Here is a 17,088-nt window from a genome sequence, read left to right as displayed (position 1 = left end):
TCAACATTCCATCTAGAAGTTAGAAGTGGTAAAGTTTTTGACCTTGGACTTCTTTCACCTGAAGTTATTTGAATTATTTACTTCCTGTCTGGTTGTTTAAATCTTTTCATTCTTTCCAGCTCTTTGGATCCACTGTTCCCCTACACTCTTCATTCATGGTTGTTTTTTCCTCTGGGGCATCTATATTTCATAGCAGCCAAGTGTTCTCATGGTCTAAAGTTTCTAAATCTGAGATCAAGTGAAGTGTAAAGAATTCTTTGAAGCTTGGCGGCAGCAGCACAGGCTTGTAACCCAGAGGCTGAGGCAGGAGGATCATGAGTTCAAAGCCAGCCTCAGCAAAAGCGAGGCACTAAACAACTCAGTGAGACCCTCTCTCTAAGTGAAATACAAAATAGTCCTGGGGACGTGGCTCAGTGGCTGAGCGCCCCCGAGTTCAATCCCTGGTACTCTCCTCCCCCACTGCAAAAAACAAACAAACAAACAAACAAAACTTTCTCCTGGCTCCTTGTTGGCTGGCATTTGTCTGACGGCATCTTGAGCGTGGGTGGCGCACCATCAACAGGAGACCTCTCCCAGGGTATACACGTTTAACAGCAGGTTTGGCTGGGGGATGGCGAAAGACTAGGAAAGCCTGGTCGTCTTTGGCTCCAACCACAACTGGGCATTCCACGCCCAGCAAAAACTTCGTCAAACAAATACGAAATGGCGGGAGAATTCCTGAAAGGAATTGGAAGTCCTGGTCTGGATCCTGTCAGCTTGGCTGACCAGGCGGACACGCCATGAGTTGCCACCCCTGATCTCCACCCCTTTTCTCCCTTAGTCGGAGCCCCCAAGGTGAAGTGTGGGCTGCGCGCAGATATGCGCCTGCGCCCGGAGGCCAAGGCGCTCGCGCGTGGCTCCTTCCCGCGCATCCCTGTGCGCACACACTGCGCAAGCGCTGGAAGAGCGACTAGGCGGGCATGGCGGCGGGCACTGCTGCGGGCCCCCTTCGGGGCATGGCGGTGGCGGGTGGAGGCGAGAGTAGCGATAGCGAGGATGACGGCTGGGAGATTGGGTACCTCGACCGGGCATCCCAGGTAGCAGAGGAGGCCTTGTGTTGACAGCAGCTGTTGTTGGCTCCTGGCTTTCGAAGGCCAGGCCCAGCCCGGGGAAACTTACTAACTTCCTTGCCAGTGTTTTCCTTTTTACCTGTGTTTCTAAATTGGGGAGTTTGAACCGAATCGAACCCGCACTTTTTCCTTTTGTTCCCCAAATGTGGTTTTCATCGGATGCACTGCTTTGTCTCGTGGATGGAGCTCCTTGCTTGGGTTTGGACCTATCATCGTTCACTCCCTCTAAAGATAGTTTTAGACATGGAGTCTTCGCTAATGTTATATGTCGACCAAAACCCTGACATACCGTGTACCTCATCAGACATTACAATTTCCTGATGTACTGGAAATGAAGAGATGTATAACATGAGTTTCATTTTGTGCTTTTTATTTTTTAGAAATTAAAAAGGCCGTTGCCTATAGAAGAAAAGAATGAAACGTTTAAGAAAGCATTGACCACTGGAGATATTTCCTTAGTGAAGGAGCTCCTAGATTCTGGTGAGAGTTAAGGGGTAAAGTCAGCTGAACACAGTTTTCTAAGTTCACAAGCATTCCTGGTTTCAGGAGGCTTCTGTTGCTTTCCAATGAAAATGCAACCAATAGTTAATACATCAGTTGTTCTTTTGAGTTCTGTCTGGCTTATTTTCTTTGCCCTTACATTGAGAGTGCCACCCTAATTAGCTTCCATCGGCTCTTCCAGTTCATTCAAGAAGTGGTTTTTGTTTTTCAGCATTTACTTGGCTGTAATTTACATTTCTCAAGAATTGTTTCTATTTATATATTTTGTAGTTTTATGGTTTTTCCTCCTCCTGTATTTTTGTTGTGGTGGAATAAGGTCTGAGCTTAAATATTATTTAAAAAAATAATATTTAAACCTGGATATTTGTTCCAGGTTTATTGCGCACTCACTGTAGTTTCTTAGGAAAATTAAACTTGTGGAACATCTGTTTGTTTATGTAAAACATCACAATTCTGTCCTGGGTTCCATTATACTCTTCTGTGAATTAAATATTTTTAAAATTACTTTCACATACAAATGTAAATTGTTGATTGAAATGGTTGAAATTATGCAAAGATATAGCAGGCATTTACCATCTAGTTATAGCTACAAAACATTCACACACAAAATAGATGAGATTGTATATAGCAAAATATTTTTATTCAGTGTTAGAAATGATACATGGTTTTTGTAGAAATTAAAACCTTTTGGAAACAAGTCGGATCCATCTTTGATTACTAACCATGAGAATGCATTTATAAAAAAGGGTTGTTGGGGAAAGATAATTAAAATAAGATAACATGTAAATTAAGGACATAGAACATATAAACAATATATAAATGTTAGTTATTATTCTTAGCAAATGAAAAAGATGTTTGATTTGGTGGACAGATGGTGGAACTTGGGTTTCTATTTGAAGAATGAACTTGAATGAAATTTTAATAAGGAGAAAGAGGCCAGAATAACTAATATGACTATATGTATAGTGTTTGTAGTTTTGGATGGAGTAGAATAGGCAGAATTTTTTTTTTTTTTTTTTTTTTGGAAATTTGTCCTGGGAATAGTGGGACTAGGCACAATGAAGGTGATGGAGGCTCTTGGAAGATTAGGACTGGATATGATTGGTAGCAAATATGGGTTTTTGAGTCTTTTGAAAGAGCCTACTGCTAAGTTTTTAGTCAATCATTTGAAATTTGGATTTAATTATTAAAAGTGAAAACATTTAAAAAACCAATAATAAATATATGGGTATAAGGTAGACAGATACCTTTTTGTCCCTACTCTCACCCCTATTACTGTTGGTTTTGGGGTATTTTACTCTGCTTCTCCTTATTTAACATTTTAAAAACTATTTCTGTTATTTTGCCTTTGAATTTATTTCATTTTTTTGAAACATATTTCAACACCATTGAAAAACTTTAACTAAAAGTGAAATCATGCTAGGTAAGATGGCACAAACCTGTAATCCCAGGAGCTCAGGAGGCTGAAGCAGGAGGATCATGAGTTCAAAGCCAGCCTCAGTAACCTAGCAATGACCTAAGCAACTCAGCGAGACACTGTCTCTAAATAAAATATATAAAAGGGCTGGGGATGTGGCTTAGAGGTTAAGCGCCTCTGGGTTCAATCCCCAGTACAAAAAAAAAAAAAAAGTAACAGGCATTTACTAACATTTTTAGTTCTCCATGAAGTATTTTACATATTCAAGAAAGGTACAGAAACACCCTTCCACCCACACACACAGATGACCACTTTTCTTACAGTTGAGGTGTATTATTCCTATGAATTTTTGTATTTTTATAATATATGTATATATCCATAAACAATGTAGTGTTATTTTTGATGTTTTTGAGTTATATAAGTATATTGTGTTAATCCTTTAAAATACCTGTTTTAAACACTATACCTAGAACTTAATAATTTAAATATTAGAGGTGATGATTGATAAGGATTTTTATACCAAAATTAATTATTTATTTTTGTTTCATGTCTTTTCCTTTTTCTACATTTACTATCACAATTCAAGCAGTACTATCAATAAGAAAAGAATGAGAAAACGATTTTTTTTTCTGAACTCATCATATGCTTTCAGTTGTAGTAGTTTATTTTTATTTGTTTTAATTGGTTGTTCAAAACATTACAAAGCTCTTGACATATCATATTTCATACATTTGATTCAACTGGGTTATGAACTCCCATTTTTACCCCGTATACAGATTGCAGAATCACATCGGTTACACATCCACGGTTTTACATATTGCCATACTAGTGACTGTTGTGTTCTGCTACCTTTCCTATCCTCTACTATCCCCCCTCCCCTCCAGTTGAAGAAAATTTGTTAGAGGTGACCAGTTGGGATAGCATTTTATGTAGGTACTAAGATGCTTAAGTATTATTTTCTCCCAGTGTTTTTCATTTACCTTATACCAATTAAAGTGAGACAGTTGGGAATTGGAGATACATGGTCTTTCAGTGAGTTGATGTTTCAACAGAAAAAAGTGATCCCTGCCCCAAGTTTGTATTTTCTTGGTGATAGTCCCTTCATCTTTGCAAGTGGAACAATTTATAGCCACAGACTATAAAATCTGTAAATTATACAATGTTAAAGCCAAATCCATATTCAGTGGTATTTCCACCTACAGGTATTCCTTTTTTGAAATAAAAATGTTGTTTTCCTTCTTGAGACTAACAAATACTACTTAGGTTGAAGAGAGAGATTGCCAATCAATCTCTACGACCTTATAAAAAAGGTTTTACCTAATTGTAATGGATTGTGTTCATTACTTTATCCTTATATTACATTTTCTATGCTCTTTCCCAGTCCTAAAACACTTTTTCTTTCTTATTTTTTTGTGAGTGTGTATGTAACCAAACTAATCAGTATTATTAGGAAAATCATATAATTTCAAGGATTTTTATCATTAAGTATTTAAAGATTTGAAGGTCATTGGATTCTTGTCCTAGTTAGTATCTATCCCTAATTCCACTCTGAAACTTTATCCTACTCCTAAGGCCTGATATCTCATCTGTGAAGAGAATTCTAGCTCATTGCTTATTATTCATTTTTCTAAGGTAGAACCTGATAGTAATTTTCAATTTGTTCTTTTTTTTCACTTTCTCAAAGTAATGTTAAATTCTGATGATACTACTTTTGAATATTCTTTATACAACCTCCTACCCCATCTTGCTCTTTCTCTCCTGTGCTTAGTTTGATGTTTGTAAGTTGGTCTCCCTGCATCCTGCCATTCTCAACAGTGATATATCTGTGTTGTCTTTATAATACCGATATAATGATGTTAATCCCTTGTTCACAAAGTATAGTTTGTATTTCCTAAAAGATGTTTTATAATGTAACCTATCTTTTTAACTTCATTTTTTATCTGATTACCTATGGGTAAGTTTTGTGTTGAAGGGAAGTTAGGATGTCTTAGGGAAATTTGTGGTATTCACAATCTTGGATATTGCCCGAGTATAATATTCTAATCTAAAAGACATATTCCCTCCCTGAAACCTTCCCCAACTCCCCTAGAGAGAAAAAAAGTGGCATAGAAAAACTTATTATACTATAAACTATTTTATATTTATATTTTATAAAACATTGGTCAGGTCAGGTCTCTTAGAATATAGCATCTATAGTGAAACTAAAGTTAACAAATTTATTAGTCACAATATTACTATTTTTCTAGTATCATTATTACCAAGAAATCCTCTTCTAGAAAAAACTATATGGTGTATGTCTCCATGCATATATATGTTACACACACTACAGTGAGGGTCTTCTTGCTATTGTTTTGTTTTTTTATGGTGAGACTTTTAAAACCTTGTTTTTGTGTTGACAGGCATTAGTGTAGATTCCAGCTTTCGATATGGATGGACTCCTTTGATGTATGCTGCTAGTGTTGCCAATGTAGAGATGGTTCGGGTCCTTTTGGACAGAGGTGCTAATGCAAGCTTTGATAAGGGTAAGATGTTTGAGATAACTTAACTGGTTATGTATACCATGAATCTTTGAATCCCAAGCAGCAGTTAGGCAAGGGGGAATAAATTAAAGCAGTTTGGGAAAAAATCTTTCTGTTAGTTGAATTGGTTAAATAATATGCAAAGTCAAATTAGAAACCTATCCATTTTGAAAAAGTCTTTCCAAGAAGATAGATTCCATATATGTATTTTTTAAATTACATATAGGTATGTATATCTAATTTCTGAAGAAGAAGGTTTGGCTATTTTTAAATAAAAAATACATTGAAAAAATCAAAAGACTGCTAATTTTTTGGAAAAGTACCTGAAAATTAGTTTATGAAATTGTAAACTCAACTTTGAATTATATCACTTGAAGTTGTTTCAAAAGTAGTTTATTAAATATATTTATTTCTGTTTTTCTTAGTAAGTAATTCCCACTTGGTAGTTCTTTGAATACTCTTAAAGAACAAAAGTATATATGCAACTGGGCACTGTGGTGCATGACTGTAATCCTAGAGGCTTGGGAGGCTGAGACAGGAGGATTGAGAGTTCAAAGCCAGCCTCAGCAACAGTGTGGTGCTAAGCAACTCAGTAAAACCCTGTCTCTAAATAAAATACAGAATAGGGCTGGGATGTAGCTCCATGGTTGAATGACCCTGACTTCAATCCTTAGCAGCTCCCTCCCCCAAATAAACAAATAAATAAATAAATATTTTAAAAAGTATATATGCAAATCCAGTTTGTTATATTTATTTAATAAATCACTTTTTTGTTGTTGTTGTTTTGTTTTGCAGTCCTGGTGATTAAAGTCAGGGTGCTCTACCACTGAGTTACATCCCAGTCCTTTATGTTTTTTATTTTGAGACAAAGTCTCACCAACTTGCCAAGGCTGGCCTCAAACTTAAGATTCTCTTACCTCAGCCTCCAGTTCATTGGGATTACACACATTTGCCATTGTACCTGGCTTAACTTGTTTATAATAGGCCATTGAATTTACTTCATAATTATTTTAGAATTGATTTTCACATTAGTTTTTTTTGTATGTACATTAGATACTTGAAAAACTATAGCTATCGTTTCTTCTTTATTTTACAAAAATCTTTCTTATTTTCATGATTAATCAGGTTTTTTATTTTGTTGTTAAAAATACCACTCAAAGCTATACTTAAGCTTGGGATTTTTAAAAGCATAGAAAAATTTCTGTCCAAGAACTTCTTTTTCTACTTCTCTTCCTTGTAATCAGAGGAATACATACAGTTATAAAATACTTTCTATTTTTCTCAGAATGTACACATAAAGATTGTAGGTATTAATTTCAATTTACTTATGAATTAGATCTAATGAGATATTAAGACATGACTGGACCCACAGTTTATCAGTGGCAGAGCTAGGACAGATGATACTACCTTTGAATATCCTTTTGTTATACAACTTGTCATATGCTATGTTGTATGCTGTGTCACATGCTATGTCTAATATAGATCATAGCTATGGTGACCTTTTTTGAATTACTGAGTTCTTAATTGAGAAATGGTTTTTCTTTTCTTTTTTTTTTTCTTTTTAAATCTATCCTCTTTCCCATTGATGCCATAGGAGCCAAGGGAAGAACAGTTTTAGGGAACAGGGTGAGTTCATACAGATCAAGAAGACAAAGATTAAATGTGGCAGTTGTACCAATTTCAATAGGAAGGTTATAAGCTAGATTTCAAGAACTGTCAAATGGGTGAGAAGGAGTGAAACTAGAGAGTACAGCTCATTTTCCAGTCATAAGTTGAGGAAGGCAAATTTTAATGAACCAAAAACTGTTCATATTCAGGCAGTGTGGCACAGTCATGTGCCTCATCACTTGCTATTCTCTTGAGGAAATGAAATAGAGGAAGGAAGTTAAGAAGTGCATTGTGCATATACTAAATGGGGATGAAAGGGATTTATCCCTGATCTCTTGTTTTGGTAAATTAATCTTATGCATGAGATTTGGGAAGAGTTTATAGAATTCTAGAGTGCAATAAACATATAGAATATTTTAAAGGTAAGGAAGTCAATTAGATATACTTTCTAAAGTATGAGGATATACTTCCTAAAGTATAAGGTTATTTCCTTGTTTTGTTATTCATTGTAGATAAGCAAACTATTTTGATAACTGCATGTTCTGCTCGTGGCTCTGAAGAACAGATCTTGAAGTGTGTAGAGCTGCTACTTTCAAGAAATGCTGATCCAAATGTAGCTTGTAGGTAAGAGCCTTACTGTTGGTTCAAAAATGTTGAAGATACTTTTCATTATCATCCTGTTAAGCACTTCATAGTATGACTTTTTAAAAATCATAAACAGTGTTTGTTTACTTGGCCAAATAGTTTATGGATGAAATTAGGTCATAAGTTTCTAGTTCCAATTATATAAGAGTACCAAGAGAAGAGGATATCATAAAAATTGAACTTTTAACTTTTAGAGGAATATTATAGACATCTGGACTGAGAAGGACCAGTTGACATCAAACAAAAGTTTTCTATTAATACACTCAAAAGAATATGATGATCAAGGTACAGAAGTAAAGCCTGTTAAGTACTTTCTCTGTTTAACAAGTTTTACACAAATACTGACAATATATTGAAAGCGTGTATATATGCCTAAGACTTCACCAATTAATTAGGTAATAATTTACATGTAATAGTGTCTAGATACATAGAAAATAATCTTGGATCTGTTGAAACATCTGTAATAATAAAAATGAATAGTGTACATCTTTAGATAATTACCAGATGAAAATGATTTTGATCTAATTGGAGTGATTTCAAGGGTGGTCTTTGGCTGCCCAGGGGCCATTTGGCAATGTCCATTTGGCAATTTTTGCCTTTCATACCTGACAGACATTACCCACTGTGTTCAGTGGGTGAGGTCAGATAGGCTGCTAAATATCTTACAGTGTATGGGACAGCCTCCAAAGAATAACCAATCCCAAAATGACAAAATTGAGAAACCCTGATTTAGTATGAAAAAGGCCAAGACTTATACAGTAGATAATCAATGTTTAAACAAATAGAGATTACAAAGAACTGAAAAAGATTCTATCTACATATTTTTTAGCACATCAATTCACAGAAATTTTTATTCTGTCATTTAATATATCCCTAATTAGGGCTGGGGTTATGACTTGAGAGTAGAGCACATGCCTAGTTCTTATAAGGCACTGGGTTCGATTCTCAGCACCACATAAACAAACAAATAAAGGTATTGTGTCCATGTATAACAAATAAAGGTATTATGTCTCTGTATATCTGAAATATATTTTTTAAAAAAATTTAAAAAGATATCCCTAATTAGGTGTAACTTGCACCTTGAAATTGGGACATGTACTTCACTAGCTAAAGTACACTTCCAAATCTGTTGTGGTTTTGATTTATACCTTTTGAAGTAGCATAAGACTTGCTTCTCTGGGTTCAATGGAAAATTGGTTTTTGCTTGATGTATCTCAGATTTTAAAATTTCTTTTACTGTTTTCCCCAAAGTATTATAGATAGTCAGGTCTTTGCCCTCTCACTTACTTATACCATCTTCTAAATACTCAATATGAAGTTAAGTAAGCCAATGTCATAAGTTTTAGACTATTTTGCCTCTCAAGAACTAGATGGCATCTTTAAGATACATAGGATATATCTGGTAAAACAGATTACATTTGAATTAAAATGACACAAGATTAGTATCTCATGCTAAAAATCATAAAGCTATCATGCTGTAAGGCAATTTTAAAGCTGAAGACCCTAGAAAAGCTAATGAACTTGAAAGAGCACAAGATTCAGATTGGTATGTACTCAACTAAAATAGATAATTTTATAGCATGGTTAAAGAAAGAAAGCTATGTATTTAATAGATATGAGAAATAACTTGAGAAGTCAACTTTCAGCTACTTTGTCTTCTTTAATGTTCAAAGCTTGAAACAGTTACTGAATTGTATTTTCTTCCTTGTCCAGAAAAGAAAATAAGTCATGGTAAATAGTGCTTTTTAAGCTGCAGATTTTATAAAGATAGTATTAATGAATTTACTGGGGTAGGCATAACATACATCCATATAAAAGGGAAAAAATCCTAGAGTACAGTGAAATTTGTGGGATTATATAGACAAATCATATTATTTTTATTTAGTTTCATGTAATATGTGCCAGAAGTTTTTTAGGGAACCATTATTTAGATGTGAGGAAGAAAAACATCTTTAGATTAATTTACTTTCATTCTGTTGACATATTCCTTTTGTTGAGCAACTCTTTTGCTGAGAAAAATTCTCTTTCAAGAAAAACGGCACAAGTAAAGAATTGGCCATAAAGCTTATAATTTTCATGAAAGCTACATGGTCATATACTTACTAGTTGCAAAAGACATTGAACACTAACTTTTTAAAAAAACTAAAATGAGACCCATAGTCTTTCTTCATAAAGTGAAAGTAAGAGCAGTCTTAGCAGTCAACCTCTAAACTAGGGACAGAAGTCCCAATTCTGATATGTAAAAGTAGCATGAAATTCTTCATTCTTGGAAATAGTTCAAAAGACAGGGTCTTAGTTTGTAGATAAATTGAAAGAAACAAAAGAGAAGGATTTACGTGTGTTAGGAACAAAAAGATAATTCTAGGAATTTGTAGATTTTGTAGTGAAAATGAGTTATTTGAATCAAATCACTTGTTTCAGTTTGTACTAAAAGCTGGTAAATAGAAAAATAAAAATTAAGAGGAAGCTGTTGAATTTTTATACTTAATTAGAAATTTTTCTGAATGGTACTGAAAAAAATCTGTAATAGTTTACAATTTTTAAATTGTATATAATTTATATACATGAAATATTTATATTTTTATTGTTCAGCTAGATCCCTTTTGAATACTGCATACAGTTCTATAACTCACACCTTCTAATCTGTTGTTAAACTCACCAATTGAATCAGACTTTTTACTTTCTAGAACTGGTTTGCTTCTTTTTAAAATTGTGGTGTCACTTTATAGCTCATTTTTTTCCCTGATACTATTTTCAAGCTTTAGATTACAATTTCTGTAGCCAGGCTTGGTGGCCATGCTTATAATCCCAATGGCTCAAGAGGTTGAGTCAGGTCAGCAAAAGTGAGGTGCTAAGTGACTCAGTGAGACCCAGTCTCTAAATAAAATGCAAAATAGGGCTGGGGATGTGGCTCTTGGATGTGGCTCAGTGGTTGAGTGCTCTTGGATTTAATCCCCACTACATTCTGCTTCCCCCCCAAATTTCTTTAATGTCATAAACATAGCATTTAGATTGAGCATTTCCATTTCTGAAATCTGTTTGTTTCTATTAGTAATGTTTATCAATGCTCTTCATTCATGACTAGGTGCTAGTCATTAGGTTTAAAATCTGCTTATAGGACTAATTATAAGGCTTAGGAGGTTCTATGAGAGAGAATTTTGTATATTTTTAAAACATGTTTGGGGTATTATCAATCCAGGACTTGTGTAATCTTAAATTTGGGATGGAGGTTCTGGACCATTTTGGAGTATACAACACAAAGAACTGATTTATCCTTGACCCTGGAGAAACAGACTCTTGAGTCTCAGCTTAATTTGTCTTTATGGTTTATCAAGCTATCTACCTCCTATAGGTCCAGGGCTTTCAGTTTTGTTTCTCCTGATATAAAGGCCACCAAAATGAGCTTTCCATCTGAACTGGCAGATGTCCTCAGGGAAAAAACAACTGTGAATTTAACCTTCACCTCTCTGGCTTTTTGCTATCTAGATTTTGGTTCCTTGGTATCTTAGTTCTACAGTTTTCAAGAAATTGAAATTTGTTTTCATCCAGCTCTTTTAGATGCATTAAAATTTGGGGCCAAATTTTGATCTAACTTGCTATTACTAGAAGTAAAAATCAGTATTTTGGACATTTTTGAATTGTTTATTTGTTTATAATTTTTTTGTGTGTCAACTCTGTTATTCTTTGTTTTCTATCGAAACTTCTTTTTAAAATTTTTGTTTAAAATCTCTTTGGAAATAACATTAATTTAATACCTCACAATGGGCTTTTCATAATTTGTACATAGGTATCTAGCTTGTTCTTTTAATCTTATTTTCTTTTATTATTTTTATTTTCCCTCCTGTGTGACTAATGTTAAAGAACTGGCTACTTGAAATCCATTTTTAAGTTAAACTTGCTGGGACACAAATCACATCTTGTGTTTCTCTTAGATCTTTTTACAGAGGATACTTAGCATAGTATACTGTGTCAAGCCAATATGGTAATTTACTGGTTTATTTATTTTAGCTTTAAAATTTTTCTTTGAGGGCGTTAGGTTTTTTGTTTTTATTTATTTTTTAAAATTTTAGACAGGGTCTCACTAAGCCTTTTTTTTTAAGAGAGAGAGAGAGAGAGAGAGAGAGAGAGAGAGAGAGAGAGAATATATTTTAATATTTATTTTTTTAGTTTTCAGCAGACACAATATCTTTGTTTGTATGTGGTGCTGAGGATCGAACTCGGGCCGCACGCATGCCAGGCGAGCGCACTACCGCTTGAGCCACATCCCCAGCTCGGTTTTTTGTTTTTAAATCAAACTTTTGTTGAATATTTTCTGTATACCAAGCCCCATGTTAATTGCTTTTAAATATTATCTAAATAATTCTTATAACTCAGGGGTACAAGGTATGTTATTTGTACAGAACAGAAAATTTGTGCTCAAATATGTAAGTGCCTTTGAATGTAGCAGAGGTTTGATAAGGATATTTACAATAGTTTAATCCAAACAGCATCTTTCAATAGAATGTACTTATGTTTCCCATCTTTTCTACCTGTATTTAGGAGTTCTTAACACAAACCAATTAAACGGCATGACTTTTTAATTGTTACAAAACGCATATTTGTGTTAAGCTGCCTATATCTGAGTATTTTATTTGTTTTTATTGTCTTTCTGTAAATTGTAGTAGGTAGTTGAATATTTTCATTTAAAAAGTCCACAAACTGGATAAGGAAGTATTGAACAGAGTAATGTTTTTACTTAATTTAGCTTAATCATATTCAGGCCTGAAAACAAAGTGGCCATGATCAAGTTAATTGGAACTTGACATTTATGATGTTGTATGGACTTACCATTTCTTATTTTCTTTTTATATTGACAATGCAATAAAAAATGGTATTATAAGTTAAAATTTTGAGAAGGTCTATATTAGATTATTGAATACACAACATAATTTGAAACACTTCAATTTAGCCTGAAGAATGAAGTTGGCTTTCTTCTTGTTAGAGTAATAATAATATTTTTAAAATTGCATGTAATTAACATTTTATTTTTAGAATTTTTGAGAGTTTATTCTTCTTCCTCACTGAAATCTTGTATTAAAAAAGAGAGATTTCTTTTCATTTAGAAAGCAATTTTTCTAGCATAAGAGTTTGTTATATTCATATTGTTTAGTCATGAGATAAGAGTTTTGTAAAATGATATGACATTTTAATTTCAATAGATGTTTTATTACCATTGATAAGATAGCACATATTAACTAATGCCCAAGGTTTTGACGTAATAACTGTGTGGTTGTTAACTTATTGAATATTATTACCTGTTTTAATTGACAGAAGATTCCCTGGGGAAAATGTTGCTTTCTTTCTTAGAATATAAATTTAATTGTAAATGTCACTGGAGCAGCTTGGTAGATTTACAGTTTTGCTTTCAATACTAACTTGTTTTCTTTCTTTTTTAAATTTTTTGTTCTTTTATTTTTTAAATATATAATAGCAGAATGCATTACAATTCTTATTACATATATAGAGCACAATTTTTATATCTTTGAATATAAAGTATGTTAATACTAACTTGTTTTCTAATTGTAGGTAAATATTTGATACGTCTTTCTTTTCAAAATACAGGCAGAAACATTCTTTTGGAAACAGTTTTTTAAAATAACTTATTTAGAAAATATTACTGGAAAATATCATTTATTTTGTGACTTTATTCTTGTCCTACTTAAATGTATAAATAGTCAATACATTTTGTCATACAATATTAAAATAATATGTAGTCCATGTGGTGAAGTGTGAGCTTTCCTTGACTAAACAAATTTCTTGAACTTTTATCTCAGAGATATCTGCTTTTAATCAGTTTGGCCAGTGTTTTCATTCTCTTTTATTATTATTTTAAATTACATACACACACAGTTCTTTTTACTCAGAAATGTGTTTGGGATCTTTGTTAGTACTTAGTAGTATTTACATTCTTGTGTTGTATGGTAGTTTGAGTAATGTCTCTTGAGTCGGATTGCCAAGGTTTGAATCCCTGCTTTATTATTTACTAGCACTGCAATTTGAGTTAGTTATTTATTTGTTCAGTTTATTTTTTATAATACAGACATAAAAATGTCACTCACTTCATAAAGGTGTTTGGTGTTTAAAACAGTACCCAGTCACAGAGTAAGCCTTGAAATATTTGCCATAACAAAGATGATGATGATATTCTTGATGCATATTAATTCTGCAAAAGACTTGTAGAAATTAAAATGCTAAAAAATTTTGTACATTCAAAATTTTGCAAACGACATCCGAATAGTTGTCTAAAAAGTGTTTCCACTTTACACTGTGAACTATGTGAGAGAGCATCCATTTTTTGCATGCTTGTCAACCTGTTAAACTTTGTGATTTTATCAGTCTGATGGATAAAAATGAGTCTGTGATGGTACAAGGTTTTTTTTTTTTTGAGAGAGACTAATGAGCTACATCCCCATCCTGAGCATTTTTGTAGTTTTTATTTTCTAATTTTCAGTTCACTACAACATCTTTCCTTATATTACTAACTTTATATATTTATAAATTGCCTATCTTTTTATTTACCTATATTTTCCTTATGTGTTGGAACTGATTTTATCTTTGTTAGCAATTTTACATGTATGTAGTAACAACATTAGTGTTCCATAGCATTAACCTGGCTGTTCATATACTTAGAAATCAGCTGGTGTTTTTGAAAGCAGAAAATGAACAGGACAAAGGTAAAAAAAAAAAAATTATTCTACTAAAATGAATTCCCTAAAGAATTATCTGTTGAAGGCAGGGAACTAGCATATGAGTTCATAATTTATTATTTATAAGTTATCTAGATTTAGTATATTGATTCTCAACAGTGTAATAATAATCAGAAGTTTTTGATGAGAATACAAAAAATAAACTTAATAAGCTTTAATATATTTGTCCTTCATTTGTCATTTTTATATTGTTTTCCTAATTGTAAAATTATAGTATGAGAGTAAGAGTCATAATTTTTCATTATTAAGAAAAAACTGTAATTAGCTACCCTATTTTTGGGTGGGCAGGGTACTGAGCCACATCCCCAGCCCTCTTTTTTATTTAGAGACAGGGTCTCACTGAGTTGCTTAGTACCTTGCTGATAATGAGGCTAGCTCTGAACTTGCGATCCTCCTGCCTCAGTCTCCTGAGCTGCTAAGATTACAGGCATGTGCCACCATACCTGGCAGTTACCCTATTTTTAAAAAATCAAAAATTATTTGTTTGTACACTATCTTGGTATAAGAAATTCATGCTCAAGATCCTGTTACTTATTCTTTTTATGACCTTGGCAATCTTGTGAAGCTCTGCAAACTTCTCAAGTTCTGACATCCTTGTTTTTTCTCTTATACCTTTGTATAAGTCAGTTTTGGTATTTATAATTAAATTCCTAAGATAGGCTCCTTACAAAGTAAAGAGTCTTATTTAGCTCACATCTTTGGAGGTTCAAGGATATGGCACCTGTATCATTTCACTTATGGTAAGGACTTACGGAGTTCATGGCAGAAACAATGGTGGGAATGTGTGAAAGCAGGAGTCATATCTTACACAGAACCAGAGACTGGGTAAGGTGAGGCTTGGACTTTTATTATAATCTTTTTATGAGAGCTAACCAGGGACACACAGAATACCTTTCAAGGGAATTCACCAATTGACCCAAGGACCTCTCACTGTGCCTCACTTCTTAATGTTTTCACATCATCTCCTACCGCCACTTTGGAGACCACACTTTCCACACACATAAACCTTAAGTGGACTTCCAAACTATATCCAAACCATAGCAACCTTCAGACATATTTTGTATTTTGCTAGATTTTATATCTTTTTTCAGTGTTAGTTTAATAAAATGACTGATGGCTGGAAGTGGATTTCTAATTCCAAGCATTTTATCATTGTCAATCATAGTCTATCATAATTGTTTCATTTATCTCCCAGCTATGATTGTTTTAAGCAGATTAAAAAAGAGTACATAATACTGAAATGTACATAAATACAAATTAACTATTTTACCCTTAGATCAGAGAAATTACACCATTGTCAAATAATGTTTTTCCCCTTGCCAGGTTGAGAATTTTGTTTTTACTTTTCTTTGAATGCCCTCTAGTGGAGGTTTTATTGGAATAACCAAAAAGACTTTTTATTAAAGACTGTATCGTCCAGGAAAAAATTTAATTCTGGTTTTACATAATGTACATAAATTTTCTTTTAAAACAACACTTTTTAAAAACTGTTAACTAAAAATTTTAAGGAAACATGGTAGAGGAAGAAAAAGTTACTTAATATCACTAGCAAATTCAGCTGGTTTTTCTTAAACACGTAATATGTGTTAAGTCGTAGGGACAGAAAATGGAAGAGCCAGTCCCTGCTTCAAGAACTTGACAATACAGTAGAAAAGAATACCATAGAATAGAAATTTTCCACATAGTAAGACATCCGTGTAATAGAGGATGTCTCAATGCACAGAAAGTAGGAAAGCTTAACAAAACTAGATAACAAGTGAAAGCTTCCTAAAAGCTAATTTCCCAGACTTTAGTTTTGGAGAATGAATAGGAGTTAAGTCAATTAAAAGATGGTATGAATGATTATTCAGTAGAGAGGGAGGGGAAGTAGAGAAAGAGGAAAAATCATGTTTCTTTCAGGCAGTTTTAAATAGTACAACCAAGAATGGGTCAGAATTTGGCATTGGCTAGATAATTACCTCCCATTATCCAAGCTACAAAAAATAGGAATTTGATCCTGAAAGCTGTTGAACAATTTAAGAAGAATGAACTTATTAGTGTTTTTTAAAGGTTATTCTGACAGCGGTGAATTGAAACCAGAAAATTATTGCGCTTGCCAAAGCCATGGATTGTATATTCAGAATTGTAAACAGCAATTAAATTTGCATGAATATGAGCAACACTGGTTTCATTGGTTCCACTGTACTTCAAAATAGAGTTTTTTAATTTTCATTTTTTATTTAAAATTCTCACAATAAAAAATTTCTATTAAAATTTTGAAAAATGTTATTTTTCAAAATTTTAATGACTCTTATGCTGATAATTAAAAATAAAAATAAAAAATTCTGTCTTGAAGTACAGTAGAGCCAATGAAACACACTATTGCTCAGGTTCACATGGTTTTATGGTTTTACTTGCTGCTTACAACAACTTCAAATACACATTTGGATGGTTTTCAGTTTTTTAGTGTTACACGAAAGTACTATGGAGAATTTTTTGGCACCTTGCATGGATTTTTTTTTTTTTACGACACATTTATAAAGTGAAATTACTGAGACAAAGGT

At 33.2% G+C, this 17,088-nt stretch overlaps 1 protein-coding gene across 1 annotated transcript in view; it reads left to right on the top strand.

The window, feature by feature from the left end:
* Window positions 1-959: 959 nt before the first annotated feature.
* The window catches only part of Asz1 (ankyrin repeat, SAM and basic leucine zipper domain containing 1), a 42,709-nt gene continuing 26,580 nt past the window's right edge, over window positions 960-17,088 (top strand). The window contains exons 1-4 of the mRNA XM_026410565.2: window positions 960-1,076; window positions 1,490-1,589; window positions 5,427-5,549; window positions 7,667-7,778. Of these exons, the coding sequence (XP_026266350.1) occupies window positions 960-1,076; window positions 1,490-1,589; window positions 5,427-5,549; window positions 7,667-7,778 (452 nt within the window). The remainder of the gene's footprint in view (window positions 1,077-1,489; window positions 1,590-5,426; window positions 5,550-7,666; window positions 7,779-17,088) is intronic.

The sequence above is a fragment of the Urocitellus parryii genome, chromosome 3, assembly GCF_045843805.1.
Source record: "Urocitellus parryii isolate mUroPar1 chromosome 3, mUroPar1.hap1, whole genome shotgun sequence".
Lineage (NCBI taxonomy): Eukaryota > Metazoa > Chordata > Mammalia > Rodentia > Sciuridae > Urocitellus > Urocitellus parryii.
Note: the sequence above shows the minus strand (reverse complement) of the source record. Positions and strands in the feature narration are given on the sequence as shown.